The sequence below is a fragment of the Gekko japonicus genome, unplaced genomic scaffold (genome assembly GCF_001447785.1).
Source record: "Gekko japonicus isolate JY-2015 unplaced genomic scaffold, Gekko_japonicus_V1.1 scaffold2421, whole genome shotgun sequence".
Taxonomy (NCBI): Eukaryota; Metazoa; Chordata; class Lepidosauria; order Squamata; family Gekkonidae; genus Gekko; species Gekko japonicus.
Window position 1 is genome coordinate 147,174 of NW_015173748.1, and position 18,635 is coordinate 165,808.

Here is an 18,635-nt window from a genome sequence, read left to right on the forward strand (position 1 = left end):
CTAGATCGGCCCGCCAGGGGGAACCCAACCCACAAAGTGCCGGGAGCACAGAGATGTGCCCGGAGTGATGACACCACTCAGATATGATGTCATCACGTCAGGCACATTGCGGGGGGGACGTTTTATGATTTCCCCTTGAATGATAGTGGCCCCGCTCCCAACGTGCCCGATGCAATGACGTCACTTCCAGGTAGCGTCATCACATGCGCGCCGAAGAACTCCTGGGGAGGGCCAGGACTCCCTCCGCTCCAGGTAAAATAGGACTTGGCAACCCTAGTTGACAGGACATTACTCCCAAATGATCTACACTTCTTGAAGTTGGTCAGATCCAGGAAAAGTCCCCAGAAGAGGCTGCCTATGAGGCAGACAAAAGGAAACTGAGTGAGAAAGCACAACTCCTCTCCCTCAAAATATGCACATTTCAAGGCTGTGTCCCTAAGTGGGAGGATTTCACACCAAAAAGTTAGCTCTAGAAGTTTTAGAAGCATTCTCTGCACAGGCTCAAAGCCTACTAGTGAGATGCACAGAGACCATGAAGGATAAAAACTAGTTAACTTTTCACATCTCTTCGTTAATCCCTTGAGGGGAAGTAAGGTTGTTTAGTTCCAGTGCCTCATGGCTATAGGCCCTTTTCACTTATTAAAAATAAACTAAACAACCTGATGCCAGCTGAGTCCAAGCTCCATTACGTGTTGCAGTCGCGTAAACAGCTTGTTCGGCATACGGATGAGAAACCACCCGAACTGTCAAACTTTCACTATTAGAGTGTTTCAGAAGCCAACTACCTGATCGAAGCCCACGTGGAGTTATTTGCTTAGAACCTATTTATACCCTAGTATTTCAGGATACCTCTACACAGGGTTAACCTATCCTGGAGTTCCAGTAGAAGGCAGGAGAGAAGAAAACAGAAGCATTGATAACAGAGATGTGCCTGCCAGCTTGGAAAGCCAGATAGTGCTTGTTATAAGACTGATCTTACCGGTTACAGAAAATAACCCAAATCAGCACAGGTACCAGTGCAAGAGTCCTTTAGGGGTATATTTTTAGCTGAGATCCCTTTAGTTACTCAGGTGCAGAATATCTTCTTAGATCATGAAAAAACAAGTCAGGCAGGCAGCAGTCTCTGTAAAAATACATACCCTGCATATCCTCAAGCTAAAGACAAAACCCTTTGAAAGATTTCAGTTTACACAGAAATAAAACTATAGCCAGAAAAAGAACGAAACCCAACTAGAGTTTATATTTATTAAGTTTCCTCAACAAAGATGCAGATGGAGCATCTGACAACATCTTTTAAGATCAACAATCCCTCCAGTACACAAAAAACGAGCGAGTTCATTAAATACTTTTTGCGGCACAAAGGAGACTTTCTGCAGTTACCCAAGGGACATATGATACAATGTAAAAGTAGAAAAAGGAAAAGCACAAATAGCTCATCTTACCAGATTTAATAGACCTATCACTACAACTTCCATCAATGGAAGGTGATGTCTGCTTCTTTACTTTAGGTGCTGGACCAAGTATCTTCATTGCCAATCTTTTTCCATCACGCCAGGATGATGTACTTATTATACTGAACCTTCCTAAATAAAGAACCAGCAATGATATATAGATTGCAGTGTTCCTTGGGTTATAAGCTATCAGGTATGCTAGAGCTGGAAAAAATATTTTCACACACTACAGAGCATACAGACTGAGTCCCCATTCTGTGTCAACTGTAACACAATCACATGTAAGTTGTAGGTTCTCCTCAATTCCTGAGCTCGTGGTACCCAATGAGGAGAACAACCATGGTGAATGCAGAGAAGGGGCTTCAGCTTCCCCCCTGCCATTTTCCCAACCTGAAACAAGCAAGGGGGTCTCTTGGGAAAACCCATGGATCCCAGGGAACATGTTGGTTTTCCCGAATACAATAATGCCGAGATTGTTTAAGAGAAGGGACAACTTCTTATATGGAGTGGGTGCTGGTACAAAAAAAGAAGATTTAAATCGAACCCTGTTTAAAAAGAAACTACAGGCAGAGTGTATGCTTAAAAGCAAGACTTAAAATTCACCTGGCTTGGAATAATGGCCTGGCAGCTCTGTTACTTTCTGGACTTTGCGCACTCTTCCTGTTGACTTTTTCTTCTTTCTTCTTTCAGCAGGCTTGTCTTTGAAAACAGAATCCTCTTCTGAAAATCAGAAGAATACATACTCACAAATATTGTTTACCACCTACATTGTTAAAACTGGGATAACATACCTTTCTAGATTTGGGGTAGGCAGATAGGCTTGTCAGTCTCCAGGTAGGGGTGGGGGATCCCCCAATTTTGCAGGTTCTGGCCTGCCACCAGCCAGCTGACCAGTGGGGGAAACCCCACCCCCAAACAGAGGTCCCCATCAATGCTCCCTCTAAGCTGTGGAGTCATCTGAGCAAAAATTCTACTTTGTGAGCTACTGGCATTAAAGTTGTGAGTGAGCGATTTGGCTACTGCATAAGTTAGTTTGCTCTGGAGCCATCCTTCCTGAGCTAAAACAAAAATCTGTGAGCTGGAGGCTAAAAAACTGTGAGCTAGCTCACACTAACTTAGAAGGAACACTGGTCCCCACACAATGTCAGCAATGCGCTGACATCACTTTCGGAAGTGCTGTCATTGCATCAGCAATGCTGGGGGCAATGCTCTACTTTTTTGGCAAAACTCTATGGTTTGTAGCTGTTTTTAACCATAGAGTTTTGCCCAAAAAGTAGAGTGCTGCCCCAACGTTGCCACCACAATGACATCACTTCTGGAAGTGACATCAGAGCATTGCCACCATCCCCGTCCACCCCCCAAATCCCCCGCTGGCAGAAGGAAGGCACCTGGCAACCCGATAGGCAGAAGGTCACTTGGAAGTGACTGGAAACTCTTCAAGCAATTAAAAGGAGCTCCTACAGCACTACTGAAATCACTTTCTTATCGCTCCCTCTAAAGCTACCGCAGCATCTTCTCTTTTTTTGCAAAGGAGGCAGCACATGCTTGCACTTTCGCTCTGGACTGGAAAATGACAGCACCAGCACCCTTTTCCATTCTCTTCCTCTTTCATGCATGCTCAGACACACCTTTGTTGTGGGTAGGAAAGGAGCATGCTATTATCTACCCCCCCCCCCGTCAAAGCTGCTATTTGCCTTTTTTAGAGTAAACACAGAGATAACTGTACATTATCCCCCTGCAGGGCAAACAAAGAAAGAACAACAAAGGAAAGGTTTCCTCATTTAGGGTTGCCAGGGGGAACTTACAGGAGAAAGAGAAAGGCCCAGGCCATGTTGCCAGTGTCCCACAGGAAGTGGCATCATCATGCCAGCAACTTCCAGATGACACTCTGGTATCTGGCCAAAAACTGTGGTAAAACCTACTTCTACCATAGAGTTTTTGCCCAAATACTAGAGCGTCACCTAAAAGTTGCTGGTGTGATGACATCTTTTCTGGTGTGGTGCTGGCAATGTGATCTGGGCCTTCCTCTTTCTGTGTGTTCCTGCCTGGAAGTCACAGATACCTTTGGCAACTCCTATTGGGGCATGGAGGATGTTTAGAGAAGTGGCCTGAAACCTGCCTCTTCCTTCCAGCCCTGATATTCTTTGGAGGTCTCCCATCCAAATACTTGCCAGGGCTATCCAGGTTAGGGCTTCCTTTCTCTTTCTACTGGTAAGTCCTCCCATCAGCCAGCTGATCAGCTGCTAGGGGGCAGGGCCTAGTGCCTTCACTGGGGGGTCTGGCAACCCTATCCCCATCTGAGCGCTGCATACCTGCTCTGAAATGCTATAACTTTCATACAAACCACCACTTTGTGACAGACCACAGTCAGTGAGCTACCATTTTGTGACTGTTAGCTCCCAAGATGTTCAAATAAAAATTAAGCAGCTCCCAGAAAAATAAAATCTACTCTTCCCTTCCCTACATAATGCTAAATAAATGCCTCCAGTCTACCAGCATTTTAACATTTATTAGAATGAATAAAAATTAAACAGCTCCCAGAAAAAAATATCTACTCTTCCCTTTCCTATATACTACTAAATAAATGCCTCGTCTACCAGCATTTTAACATTTATTAGAATTTATTAATGTAGATATGCTGCTAGCTTTAATTAAACACAAAATAAAACTCATGTTCCACATCTGTCAGAAATCTTGAAAATGGTGCTATCAGATGTTTAATCCCAACACTCGGGATTATGAAGATACTTGGTGGGTGGACAGTAATGAAACTAGGCCAAGTAAATATGGTTGTGGTTGCATTAGTATGCCAAATAAACCAACCAGAAGTTGTTTGTGACAAGAACAGGCCAGTCCTCAGGCTCACATGCTCCTTTCTTTTTTCCGTTGGCCCGAATCCTCTCCTGCAGGCAACATGGCACAGCACTAAAATTGCAAACTGGGAAGCTTCCAATAGACATTGATTTGTTGTGACACATCCAAATTGGGCAAACCACAGAGCATTTCTTGCTTGACAAAATTACCGAGTCCTGATTCGAAATCAGGTGGATTTAAGTCTTCCTTTTAAACATCAAACTTTGGTCTGTACTTTCTTTGCAAACAACAGTTCTGTTTCAATGTTCTCTTCCTTGTATCAGCAACCACTCCATGCTAGATATTACCCATTCGCTTAAACAATCTCTGCTCTATTCTGGAAGACTAGCAGTGCAATCCCAAGCAGAGCCAGTGGCGTACCAAGGGGGCGGGGGTGGTGGTCCACCCCGGGCACAGCTTGTGGAAGACTTTTGAAGGGGGCCCTCAAAGCCAGCCTCATACTGCCTCGAGCTGAAAGTTTTTTCCTTTATTTTAAAGTGCGGTTCTGGCTGCAGCCACTAGGGGCGCATGGAAGTCTGAGTATAGCAAAAAAGCATACTAGGATTGATCAGTTAGACTTCCTTTTCTCCCAGACAGAAGCAAACTTCCTTATCAACAACCGAGCCAGTACACTGAAAGCTGCTACAGAAATTGCCAGCCTGCAGGTTATTTTCTTTAACAATCTACGAACCTTTCTCTTTTCCTTTCCTTGCACCCAGCTCATGCGAAGCAGAAGTTAGGGTGTTACATAGGGTTACCAGATATGTTTGGTGTCCATCCTCTTTTGGGCACTTAAAAAAAAACAGATTAAATTTCCCCTTTTTGGGTTGGGAGGCTGTTTTGCCCTACAGCCCCCAGTGGAGGCAAGTCTCAGTTTAAATAGTAGTGGTATTTAAAATGAGATTTCTCATAGAGATCAGTTGTTTGAAGTAGTGAGTCGGAAACGTTATCTTTTTTGCTTTTCAAAATATAGTGACCCTACTGTTGCAGCAAAATAAAACCTTTCCCTCTTTTTAATTTCTCTCCCTCTTTTCCGTATGTTTCTCATTCATTTCTGTCTCCCCTCAACTAATTTTTCTGTGTCTCCCCCCCACCCTTTATTTTCACTTCTTGGTCTCAAGACCTTCTCATCCCTATCATGCCTGGTGAAAGAATATATTTAAGAGTAGTATAGTAGCAAATCTTTGTTAATATTATGAACAGAAGGCACTGGGTTTGCTGGGCACTGTATATTGCACTGGTTCTGCTGGGTGTCAGCTAATGCTGCCATGGTCTGGAATGTGGGGGGTGCCCAGCTCCCTCTCCTCCTCTTCACCCTCCCTTCCCCCGCGTCTCATTTGCTGTGCTCTGTTATCTGTTTGGTGTCCTTGAAGGCTCGGCTCTGCCGGGTCCGCTTTTCCCTCTGGGAATGTAACTGCTGTATTTTGCCTGCGTTTACAGGTGCTTGCCTATTGGGTTCACTGCATCAGGGGGGCTGGTTTGAAAGGGTATAACTGTACAGGCTACCCATCCTCCCGCCATTCCTGACACAAGAGTTCATGGTGTCACAAGTACTAACCCTCAATAAACTGAAACTTCTGAAGGAATGTTGTTGAGTGTTTTGACTGGGAGGCCTGACAAAGGTGCCTTTTGAGGTATGGAAAGCTCGTAAGAACTTAAGAGGTGCTACGCACTACATGAAACCTGAACGCCAAGCAACTACGTTGGGCCGACTTCTTTTGTAAGTTCAGGTTCACTCTACACCACTTCCCGGGTAAATCGAACTCACTAGCTGACGCTTTATTGTGCCTCCCTCAACACAATAGCCAGAGGGAGGGCGTCATTGACTCTGTGTTCACTCCTGCCCAGTTGGGAGGGGCGGTTACAATGCGCAGCCAGGCATCCGCCCCAAAGGAGGAACCCATGGAAAAATGGGAAATGAAGTTCGCATCAGCGTTTTCAGAAACTGATCGGGATGTGTGTGTGTGTGGAAGCGGGCTTCCACCCCCCCCTGCTTGGATTGACATTCTGAGCACCGCATAATGGCACTGCATTTGCTGGGCACTGTACATTGCACTGGTTCTGATGGGCTTCCAACACACACCCCCAGACTGTGTTTGGCATCAGCTGGCATTGTCACAGTGGCACTGGGTTTGCTGGGCACTCTTATGATTGCACTGATACTGCTGGGTACCCTGTACAGTGCACTGATTCTGCTGGGCTTGCAAAAATGCCCCCCCCCCTTTCTACTGCACAGATTCTCTAGTTTGACTTTAGTCTTTTGGAAACAATGGAGGATGGGAGCACCTTCTTTGGGTCTGGTGAAGCTTGTGATCACTGTTTTGACACTTTTGTGATGCTTTGGCTAGTGTTAGTAGAAGTTAGTCCAAGGGTAGACTCCTGGTTCTCAAAAATGCCTTGTAGATATATGGGATGGTCAGCTCTTAGGCTTCAAAATGAAGAACAGAAGCCCATCCAAGTCCCTGCTCAGAACATGAGTGGTGTGATGGAATTATTATTACTATTTGCCATCAATTCACAACTGACTTATGGCAACCCTGTGGGGTTTTCAAGGCAAGAAACATTTGGCAGTGGTTTGCCATTGCCTGCCTCCACGTCAGCCCTGCTTAGCTTCTGAGATCTGACGAGATCAGGCTATCCTGGTCAGGGCTAGGCTGAGAGTAATGTGACTGGCCCAGCGTCACCCAGCAAGCTTCCATGGCACAAGTGGGGATTCGAACCTGGATTTCTCAGATCCTAGTCCAACACTTTAAGCACTACACAATGCTGGCTCTTGTGATGGAATAGCGTGTTGGAATTTGATTTGTTTTTCCTGGAATAATTATATATATGAAGTTAAATAAATTTTTCACTGTCTGCATTTCTTTTCTGGCCATTGAAACAAACTTTGGGTTCAGTGGCACATTTAAGACCAAACTTTGTTCTGCTGCTTCAGACCAACATAGCTACCCACCTTTTTTCATATAGGAAAGGGGCCCGGACCTGGACAGCCCCAGCCTAGCCTGATTTTGTCAGATCTCAGAAGCTAAGCAGGGCCAATGCAGAGGCAGGCAATGGCGAACCATCTCCAAACATTTCGTTGTTCAGTCGCACAGTCGAGTCCGACTCTTCGCAACCCCATGGACCAGATCACGCCAGGCCCTCCTGTCTTCCGCTGTCCTCTGAAGCTTCCTCATTTTCATGTCCGTTGCATCTGTGACACTGTCTAACCATCTCATCCTTTGCCATCTCCAAACATTACTTGATTCCAAAAACCTACGGGTTCACCACAAATCACCTGTGACATAACAGCAAAAATATAAAAATAAAAATAGAGGAAAGGTGTTTTTCACCCGCCTTGGGTGCCAAATAGGTTAGGTATACCACTGTACAGGGCTATTTTTGGGCAGGAACGCACAGGAACGGAGTTCTGGCTGGCTCCCAAGTTGGCCACGCCCAGCAGGAACTCATTAGCATAATAGGCCACACCCAACAGCAGAAATCCATTAGGATTGGCTTCATTAGGGGTGTGCGGCCTAACATGCAAAAGAGTTCCCGCTACAAAAAAAGCCCTGGGTTTTGACAACAAACATGGTAAACAGAATAACAAGCAAAAGGTGGGTGTGGCTGGATAACCACACTTCTGGTAACATGGGGCTGCGTCCTAATGTGCTAATGAGCTGTGCTGGCAGGAGTGTGGCCTAATATGCTAATGAATTTCTGGTGTTGGGTGTGGCCTATTATGCTAATGAGTTCCTGCTGGGCTTTTTCTACAAAAAGAGCCCTGCCACTGTACAGTTAGAGCCTTCCAAGCCCATTAATTTCAATGGACTTAGAAGCATGAGACTCTCCTTTGGATTGCACTGGAGGTATTTTTCAGCTTCTTGCATACTTCACTAATACTTGATAAACTAAGAGAAAATGGAGGATTAGGTAATATCAATATGGAAAGTATGACACCCTTGCAGGATGGACAAAGATTTACAAAAAAGATTGTGTGTGTGTGAAATATTAATAAAAACAGATTGTTAAAAGAAGATACTGGAGCCAGCACCTAAACTAGAGCGGCAAGATAATCAACCTAAAGTGGAGAAGTGGGATAATCGACCTTCATTCACTGAAGATTTCCTAGTTTGCAGTTCTGGTGCTGTGCATGAGAGGAATTGGCAAGTATGAAAGAAGAGAGAGTACGTGTGGTCTTTAATTCATTGTTGTTACAAACAAATCAGTATTTGAAAGCGGCCTGCTTACCTTCTAACTGGCGTTCCAAGTCTCTGCAGAGCTCTCTACTGAGACTGAGGAATTCTTCTTCATGCCGTACCTTTTCATCAGGAGTATAAATCTTGGCTTCTGATGGACTGAAATCTAATAGAATAGCATAGCTATACCGAGCAAACCATTTTAAAAAGAAATCATCATGTTATGCTGGCTGAAATTAATTATATCAGGAGAAAGTACTATTTTAAGCACCTCACACATATTAGCTAGTTCATTACCACAATGATAAAGATACACAGAGATCCTAGCCTGTACTATATAAATTAAGAAGCTTTTCTATACAAAAGCAGCATTCATTATAGGGTATTCAAAAAATAAGGTACACGAGACATTACAGGAAAAACTAACCCCCCAAAGGGTCCAATGAAGCTTTAATAGATTTTACTGATTCCCAAAGATTCCTGAATGCCAACATTGTATTTTATGTCTGTTGTGCACATGCAGAGAGCAAGTAATTTCAAATAAGTTAATATAAGAAAAAAGAAAATTTCAGGTAAAACATTATATTGCTATGACAATCACTGGCAGCTTAACAACTACAAGCAAATAAATCTAACAGAGATTGTGACACAATCTGTAGCAACCCAAAATGGCACCTGGGATTGTGTGGCCCCCTGACATTCTGCAGGATCTTCGGGAGTCGTTTGGGGCTGCTAGAAGGCTGGAGAAAAGCACTTAACATGAGCTTTAGGGGGAGCAGAGCAAGACGGCAGGAAGTGGAGGTCAGCACAGAATATCATTTTCCCTCCCACACAGAATCTCACAGATTCCCTGCTTGTACAGTTGAATACAAAACACGTCTATGGAAGGGAAGAAAATGCAACTAGAGCCCAGGGAACCAGAAAGCATTTTAAATGTTAAAATATTTCCATTGGTTAGAATTCTAACCACCACCACTGAAAGCAATAAATAAAGGCCACTGCATACCAATACAGATTTATCGTCTGCACAAAGACTAGAGACAGAGATTACATACCTTTATATGCAGGAGAAGGAGATGTAGCTGTCACTTTTCTGAGTTTAGGTGTTACTGTATTCTCTGTAGCTGCGACGATCACGGGATGATCAACATAGTCCTGAAACTGTTCTCTGCTATTCAGGTCTTCCTGAAACCGCCACTGTTTCCTAATCCGTCCCTTCAGTTTTTCCATTTTAGCATCATGCTGTCGATGCTTTAAGATAGCTAGCCTGTGGGTACTGGAGGTACTGGAAGAGGAAGCTGAAGATTCGGCCAACTGTGGGTCTTTCAGTTCAGCATCTGGGATTGTGATACTTAGAGACATTTTAGCATACTCATCTCTGGATCCCTCAGTCTTTTCCTCCTTTGAGCTTGTAGGTGTTACACCTTCCAAGGAAGGATCTGAGTTTCTAATCCGTCCCTTCAGTTTTTTCAGCTTTGCATCATGCTGGTGATGCTTTAAGATAGCTAGCCTGTGGATACTGGAGGTACTGGCAGAGGAAGCCGAAGATTTGGCCAACTGCGGGTCTTTCAGTTCAGCATCTGAGATTGTGATTGTGGGATTGTGAGACATTTTAGCATACTCATATCTGGGTCCCACAGTCCTTTCCTCCTTTGATCTTGTAGGTTTTACACCTTTCAAGAAAGGATCTGAGTTCTGCAAGGCATCAATTGCTGGTCGGTCATTCAAATATCGAACAACGGTTTCATCCACAGAAGACGGGCTTTTGAAATCTCTGTTCTGCAAATCTGGTTCATCTTTTTCATATGCCATATGGCTCGCTCCTTCTGCCTTATTCCTGGCTTTGTGCTTCAAACAATTTGCCTCTGACTGGCAAGAGCTTTTATAAGATGGGGACCCCTTTGTATCCCTAGCAAGAGAGGCATATTGCACTATAAAACAAATGCAGGAAGTTGTATGTAACTCTGATCAAACTGTATTAGTGTTACCCAAATAGGCAGTCTCGTAATTAGTTGGGGGCATTAGCTTTAAAAAGATAGAGTGAGAGGGGGCAACTGGGATTCTCCATCTGTGTATATTGGGATTTTTGCCTTATGAGAACTCTCAAAGTGAACCAGGCAGATGTTCAACTGGAAAGGTTTTTATTAAGAACAAGAGATAGAATAAAACAAAATACACACAATAAGCGCACATACAAAAGCTAGCTAAGAGAAACACAGGGAGGAGAGGGGGAAAGTGATTTGGGGAAGCATGATAATTACTATTTTTGTAGAGGTCCATGGAAGCAGTAAAACAACCAGCGTTTCAAGAGAGAAGAGAACCCAACAAAGTGGGGGTGTAGGTGAAGGACCCAAGGCATACACAGACAACTGCTGGGAAGCAGGGTGCTTCTGATATAGGGCAAAAGGTACCCTCAGGTGCATATGACATATTTGCCAGAAAAACAATGACTTAGTGAGTTTTACTGAGGTGGACAATGGTGTGTGTGAGGTCTGATGTGCCTACAAGTATCTGGCAGGAAAGGCTAATGGGTTAGGTGAACAGAATTAAGTGTCACTTAATTAAGGTAAATGGGTGCAGGGAAGTGAGGCTGAGTATGGATGGGATGAGTCCAAGGGTAAGTCAACAAATCATAGCTAAGGTTGCCAACAATCTTCTAGAGAGAAAAAATATCCTGTCCCTTTAACAGAGGATTGTTGGGCAGAAATAGACAGCTGAAGCTTATTATGACATGGAGATAAAAGAACATCACCTGGTAAAATAACACCCCATTAAGCCTCTGTTAAAGGGACAGGACACATTCTCCAAACTACCAGCAAATCATTGAGAAGGGGAAATACTCTGTTTGAAAATTCCAGCTTCTCACACACATAAATCTCCCTTGACAAGGATTCTATAAGCTGGGCAATTTCCCCATCTCCCTCTATTTTTTTCTTTAATTGACTTCCAAACTTCTGTGCCTCCCAGAATATGCTCAGTCCTCATCAAGCCAAGTTTTTTCAGAGGGGTAGGGTTAGGGTTTTTTTTGGTAAATGTATAACCTCATATGTTCTGCATACCTGGAAATCCTCTAAATTTGCTGTATGTTTGTTTCCCTGTTTCAAATTCGTATTTACCATTAAATACAGTAATATATTACAAAAGTAAACTACTCTTAACAGTTGAATGCAGTCAAGCCAAAGCTGGTCAAAACCTGGACCTGTGCAACCATTCAGAAGCTTCCATAACAAGCCAGATAGACATTATACTTCTATTTTGATATCATAATTCGACTTTTCAAATGTTTACCATACAGACCTAAAAGAAGCAGAGGCCTCACTACATTCAAAATTACTTTTCTTTTTCATGCTGTTATCCAAAGCCGTAGCAGGAACAGGGCAGTGAGGGGACCGCTCCATCTTTTGGCTGGAAGACCTGCAGGCTGAAGCAAAAAACCAAGAATCTAGGTAAATCAAATTTATTATTATGGTTTGTGACCAGCACAAGAAGAATCTAGGTATCCACAATGCTCTTGGGATTCTATTAGCACTTAAGCACAGTAAATAAATCATTACTCACCATATTTGGAAGCAGCCTCAAGCTTTCAGGAATAAGCAATTAGAAGACTGTTTTCTAAATAAAATTTGTTACATTTGTTTTAAATAAAATTCATAAAAATAAGTATGACAATTAGTGCAAGTTGTTGCGTTAGGCTATTCTGAATTAAAGATCCACATTTTTGTCAGTATTTTGGAACTCTGGAAGAGCAGTTATTTAATTTAAAAAAACCCAACCTCCATTAAAAAATTCCAAATCTCTACAAGAACCAACCTAAAAGCTTGACAGAAGCAATACATTTTCATTGCCCTCCTAAAAAGCCATAAGTGAAGGTGCCAGCCATGCTGTATAATGGAAGACATAGTTGTGGTGCTGCCACACAAAAGGCCCCATCAAATTGTGAAACCTGCAGAGAAGAGGCATACAAAGAGTTGATCTCACAAGATAACTTCAATATTAGGTAGGCTGACACACGCTGTGTGAGACCCTGGCCTGGCTAAAGATTGAAAGTGAGCTCATAGGCCACAGATTTCCTAACGGGGTTGACAAGAGAACTTCCTTGTCCTGCAGGAGGCTTAGGCGTTCACAGTAGGCAAGCAACCACTTTTCTGTGGTAATGCCAGCTGTCTTGCACCAAACTAAGCCGATTATTAGGCCTACCCTCCCCAGGACACTCTGGCTGCACTGCTAATCTGACGCCAAAATTAGGTGTTGTTATGTCTTGGGACTGCTTCAGAGCTTGACCATTAAGAAATACATTTACAGAATTGGTTTCAGACCTGTAAGTAAAAACATACCAACACAAAGGGTAGTCTCCCATGTCAAGTCCCGAACCATAAGGGGCAATCCTGTCCTTATATATAAACGTGTTTTTGCATGGCGACATTCTATGCTTGCCAAAATCAGTTGGCGGCCTGAACTGCCCATCAGAAGGTGTGCCTGAGTCCCGCCAACAGAGCCAGCTCCTGCCAAAATTCCAATCTGAACAGTTTACCACAGCAGCTGAGCAGCCATTTGCCTGACCAGCCTTCTTTAGCCGTCAGGAGAAGATCAGTGGAGGAGCAGCCGTGGCTGTTTGCCTGCCGACCATTCTTCAGCCCTCGGGAGAGTCTTGCAGCAGGTAGGGCCCATCTCCCCACCCAGCTGGATTCTGGCGAGCCGGCAGGGCCTGCTGGGGGGGGAGCAGCCGGCCTACCTGTTTCCCTGAAACCATCCAGCCCTAAACTATCTTGCTGGAAAACATTCCTAAGCCACACTTCTCTACCATAAATGACAACTTTCAAAACTATAGACATTTCACAACACTCATTTCCGAAGACTCCTTCTTCTCATTCTCACGTAACCTACTGAGACTTTCATCATGACCACTCACTTTCAACCCACCTTCCCTTGAGACCTCTGCTCTAACAGAGTGGACAGTGCGACCACAACCACATTGAATGACACGGACATCCAACATAAATTGACTTCACAGACTGCCCAGTTGTTGACACTACTCCACAGACCCCTGTGTGCAACATTTTCTGGGCCACATTGTGTGACCTTGGACACCGGCTGTTGTGTAACATAAGGTATGTCAGACTTTACTTCCACATTTGTATATTTCACTTACAGACTGCTAATATTTACTTTACCACCTTCCAGCCTATGCATTTGTTACACATCACATCTTTCTAGAGCTCGTTATATTGCTTGCACGAGCTGTACTGCTAGTTATTTTATAACACAATTTTGCCGTGTAGTAGGATGAAAGGCTACGTCAAGGGATGTTAAGGTTGGAGACAATTTCTGTTTTACTTCTGGTTATCAATGAACCTTCATATGATGAGTTTACCCATGTAGCAAATGGGAAAAGAACTCCCTGTTCTGAGTGGGTGGGCATGTGGCTGCATCACTTTAGTTTCCTTGTGACACTATTTTTTTGCATTAGCTAGATGAAAAAATACTTATCCCACCCAGGTGTTGCAAAATGAATCCATAACACTAACTACAGCAACTACATAAATGATATCATTTTTTCTAATGGGTTTATTTGGCTTGCACACCATGCAGTTCTTCAAGTTTGCATTGTAGGTTGCTTCACTTAACCTTTGAGAACAGCTACAAAACCAGGACTACTAGGGTTAGGAGGCACATACAGCCACCCACCAAATATTTCATGTGCCTGATGGTAGACAGCTTCCACCACTGCCAGCTGATCAGCAGTGCTGTAGGGGACTCGAGGATGCCAAATAGATACATATACAAATGTCACAGGACTTTCTCCTTTCTCTTCGGTGGATATCAATGAGTTGTGCAATGATCCTTCTAGAAGCCAGCCCAGGTCTTAGCATGTCACAGACTGTATCACTGCTCCAGCTGCAGTGACTCCTCTACCACACAGGAGAGGTTACTAGCACTTAAACCCTGCCCTCTAGCCCTCTGGTTCAGAAGTTCTTTTACAATGTGAAGGATGTGCCCAAGATTGGTGTCCTGAAAACTTGACAGCTGTGTGCATGTTGGGAAGAACTTGAAAGGGTCCTCTCCACCAAGTTTATAGCGATGTTTCCCATCGGATGACTCCAATGCATACCCAGTCTTATCTCCTGAGTTGTGGAAAAGTGTTTGTGTGGTTTGGAGTCCCACCCTGGCATGTGACTGGTCCAATGAGGTCAACTGTTTTGGCATGCAGGGTTCTCCAGTATTTGGGCCACAGCAAAATTTCTTAACACTGCTGTCCTGAGGAGTCAAAAGCTTCTTCAGGTGAATTTCTCTCAGTCATTATCTCAGCTAATAGGCATCGGACCTTTGTTCTTTTTTATTTCATTTTATTTATTAAATTTTTATCCCGCTCTCCCTGCCATGGGTATTATTATTAAGGGTAACAAGCTGGGAGCAGCTGTTGGACAAGAGCTATTTGAAGGAAAGTCATATTTTTCTGCATAACTGGTATCCCTCACCTCCTACACCACTCTTGCCTTTCTGTATTGGTGCCCCTTCCCCTCACAGGGGGCACAGAGGCTACCCACTTTTCTAATATCAAAAAGAATTTGTGTGGGGGGTATAAAATATTTTTAAAACCCTTCTCCAAATATCCTATTTTGGGATTCTATAAATTCTCAGGGCCTTGAACAGCTCAGTACCCCCCATCTCCCCCTTTCCTCCTTCGATTCTCAGTTACTCTTCATATTCCATGCCTCTTGTTGTATGCTCAATCTTCATCAAACCTCCGGGGGAGGTGTCCTTTTTCTTGTGGTTAATATGCCAAGTCCTATTTTTCTGTCTACGTGAGGAAATTCCTGAGTAAGTTAAAATTCCTATTTTCTCCATGGGTGGCCCCATTGTGCGGTTTTTGTTACTTATCCAGGGGCCAACTACTTTCCTAAGATACAATGATAATAACATTGGTTATGATAAGGGAAAGGGTGCTTCCAAATATCACGCTGATCAGCATCCAAACAGATCACATTCAGCAATATTTCATAGATGAGGGACATCCACTTGCAAGATATTACAATTCATGATGGGAGTACTACCTCCTATGCAGATCCCTTAAGTCTGTTTGAAATGTATTCTGCCCTTCCAACCACACACTGCAAATGCATAGATTGTGTGGTGACCGGCAGTCCAGTTCAGAGTGCCAATTGCCCATAAATCCATTAGTGTGGATTGATTTTTACCTATGGGCCGCCAACTTATGCATTATGCAGACTGAGCCTGGGGTTACAGTGTTTAACAGTGGATTGTTATTTCTCCTCATTTCCTGCATGTGCAGTGCCCAATTTGGATCAGGAATGTGACCTCTGTGGAGAAAGTGTTCCACATGATTTTCTTGACCTGAAATGGTCAATTGGCAAAACCCACATTACCACAGGGTACATGCAGGGTTCCCCAACAGGCCAAATAGCACCCCCTGGAATATTTCAGGTTGGGAAAACAGCACAAGGAAAGGCTAAAGACCCCTCTTCACATGTGTTGTGGTTCCAGTCAGAACAAGGCACCACACATGCAGGAACTGAGGAAACCCTACACCTCTCTCTCTCTCTTTTTTTACAGAGGTTGGGAAACTCAGACGCAAACTGTGTCCTCTATAATGAATTGGCCCATTTAATATTGTGCATACCTTTTTTACTTCTTTTCCTGGTAATACTGGCAGATGGTTTCTTGGCATCCATGACATAGTCCAACACAGCTGTTCTGATAGGAGCAACTCTTCCAATTTATTTTCTTTGTGTTGCTGCTATAGTTTGTATACGTATATTGAAAACAATTAGCAAGAAGCAAATATTAAAAACCTGTCTTGCATTCATAAAAAGATAGTAGTTAAACCACAGCTTTACAGATTGAGTTGTACATAGGGTTGCCAGCTCCAGGATGGGAAATTCCTGGAGATTTGGGGAATGGAGTCTGGAGAGGGCAGGGTTTAGGGAGGGGAGGAATTTCTGTGGAGTGTAATGCCACAGAGTCCACCTTCCAAAGCAACCACTTTCTCCAAGGGTGATCTCTATCACCTGGAGATCAGTTCCCCGATCTCCAGCTACCACCTGGAGTTTGGCAACCCTATATAATTGTATGGGCATAGCTCAAAAATCCTGAAGCAAAATAAAACAGAGTTGGACTGAGAACTCTTCAGGCACCCTAGATCCCAATTTTTACTTGCCCCAGACCATTAGCATATGTATCACTCATATTTTATATTTTAACCTGTCTTGCTTTTCTCTTGGTTCAATTGGAAGTCTTTTAAAGAACGTGAACCTATCTATTTAACAAAGCCCGTGGAATTAACAGCCTAGTAATCACACACACAAAACCTTTATTGGCATTGAAAGCACAGCCTAGTAATCTAGTAAAACCCACAGAATGCCATAGAATAAAATACATTTTATAGCACATTTCATGGGTAGTGTGCATTGTTCTCCTCTGTTCCACATTGTCTTCACAACCTTGAGAACGGAGGCCTATGGAACCCTGAGAATGACTGGCCTATGGACTTCATGACAGAATGGGGAACTGAAGCTGGGTGGGTGGCCAGCATCCAATCCACTATACCACCTTGGGTCTAATAATGTAATTGCTGAATAAATTCAGGTGGAAAGCCATGTTGGTCTGAAGCAACAGAACAAAGTTTGAGTCCAGTGGCACCTTTAAGACCAACAAACTTTAATTCTGGGTATAAGCTTTCATGGGCATGCATACTTGTTCACATAAATAAATATTATTAATCTTTAAGGTGCCACTAGACTTCTGTTTTATTGCACTATAATAAACACAGATATCTCTATGAAATTCTCATGATTTCAGTAATCTTTACAAGAATGGTACAAGGTTGGCCAATGTTGTTATCCCCATGATACAGAAAGAAGGCTGGATTATACTGAGATTTGAACTCTGGACCTCTCTGCCCACTCTTGGTTTCTACACTACATTATCTGTAAACACTGTGAACATCACATCTGTAACACTGTGAACATTATTCAACTTGAATAAAACTTTGTTGGTCTCAAAGGTGCCACTGGACTCAAACTTTGGTCTGGTGCTTCAGACCAGCAGGGTTATTCACCTGAATCTATCTTCACTGTGAACACAGTCACACATATATAAAACTGAAAAGGGAAGGAGGGTTTTCTTTGGGTCTTCTCAGTGGAACTGAAACATTCAGATGTCAGGACAAAGAGTAACAGCCAAAGACAGTGGGAAAGTCTCAAGGAGCTGCTCCTACCAGAGACGTTCTTGGCCTGTTCCTTCAGTTTTAGTTTTTTTAAGAAAGCATGGCTCTAACCCAGTGGTTCTCAACCTGTGGGTCGCAACCAGTGTTCCCTCTAAGCAGAGTTAGTGTGAGCTAGCTCACAATTTCTTAGCCTCCAGCTCACATGGCTCCAGAGCAAACTCATTTATGCAGCAGCCAAATGGCTCACTCACAAGTTTAATGCCAGTAGCTCACAGAGTAGAAGTTTGCTCACAAGACTCCACAGCTTAGAGGGAACATTGGTCGCGACCCCTTTGGGGGTCGAACGACCCTTTCACAGGGGTTGCCTAAGACCATCGGAAAACACAAATTTTCGATGGTCTTTATGATAGCAACGAAAATAATTTTATGGTTGAGGGTCACCACAACATGAGGAACTGTATTAAAGGGTCGCGGCATTAAGAAGGTTGAGAACCACTGTTCTAACCTTTTTATTTATGGAGATGAAAACAAAAATATGCAACAACATTCTCATCAGTTATTAACCTAAGAGGTAACTTGCTCACACTTGTCAGTGTTCTGACAAGTGCACATGTGGCAACTCAATACAGTGGGATTTATGAGTAATATTTGCTGGATTATATCCTAAACGTTCGGTTCCCAGAAGTGCTCACTGTTTGTAACGCAATCATGGTGAAGTGAGTAGATATTTGTTGAAATTTTAACTGTAATACTGAGGAATAGTGTGCTTTAATCAATATTACAGACTTAGGAAGCCACATAGAAATATTAAGACATATGAGAACAATTTGTCCCCTGGGAGTCCACATTTCTCCCAAAATGTCCATCTCCTTGTTGTGTAATGCATTTAGGGGCAAGCCTGTAAAAGATCTACTCAGTAGTAAGTCCCATTTTGTTTAATCAGGCTTGCTCTCAGGAAACTGTAGGATT

General features: G+C 43.3%; 1 protein-coding gene across 1 annotated transcript in view; it reads right to left on the minus strand.

Annotated features, from left to right (window-relative positions):
- The window catches only part of LOC107120708 (centrosome-associated protein 350-like), an 88,538-nt gene extending 71,440 nt beyond the window's left edge, over positions 1-17,098 (minus strand). Inside the window, 9 exon segments of the mRNA XM_015423478.1 lie at positions 1,443-1,583; positions 2,055-2,171; positions 8,535-8,648; positions 9,538-9,906; positions 10,156-10,391; positions 11,780-11,903; positions 16,122-16,209; positions 16,212-16,238; positions 17,048-17,098. Of these exon segments, the coding sequence (XP_015278964.1) occupies positions 1,443-1,583; positions 2,055-2,171; positions 8,535-8,648; positions 9,538-9,906; positions 10,156-10,391; positions 11,780-11,903; positions 16,122-16,209; positions 16,212-16,238; positions 17,048-17,098 (1,267 nt within the window).
- Positions 17,099-18,635: the final 1,537 nt, after the last annotated feature.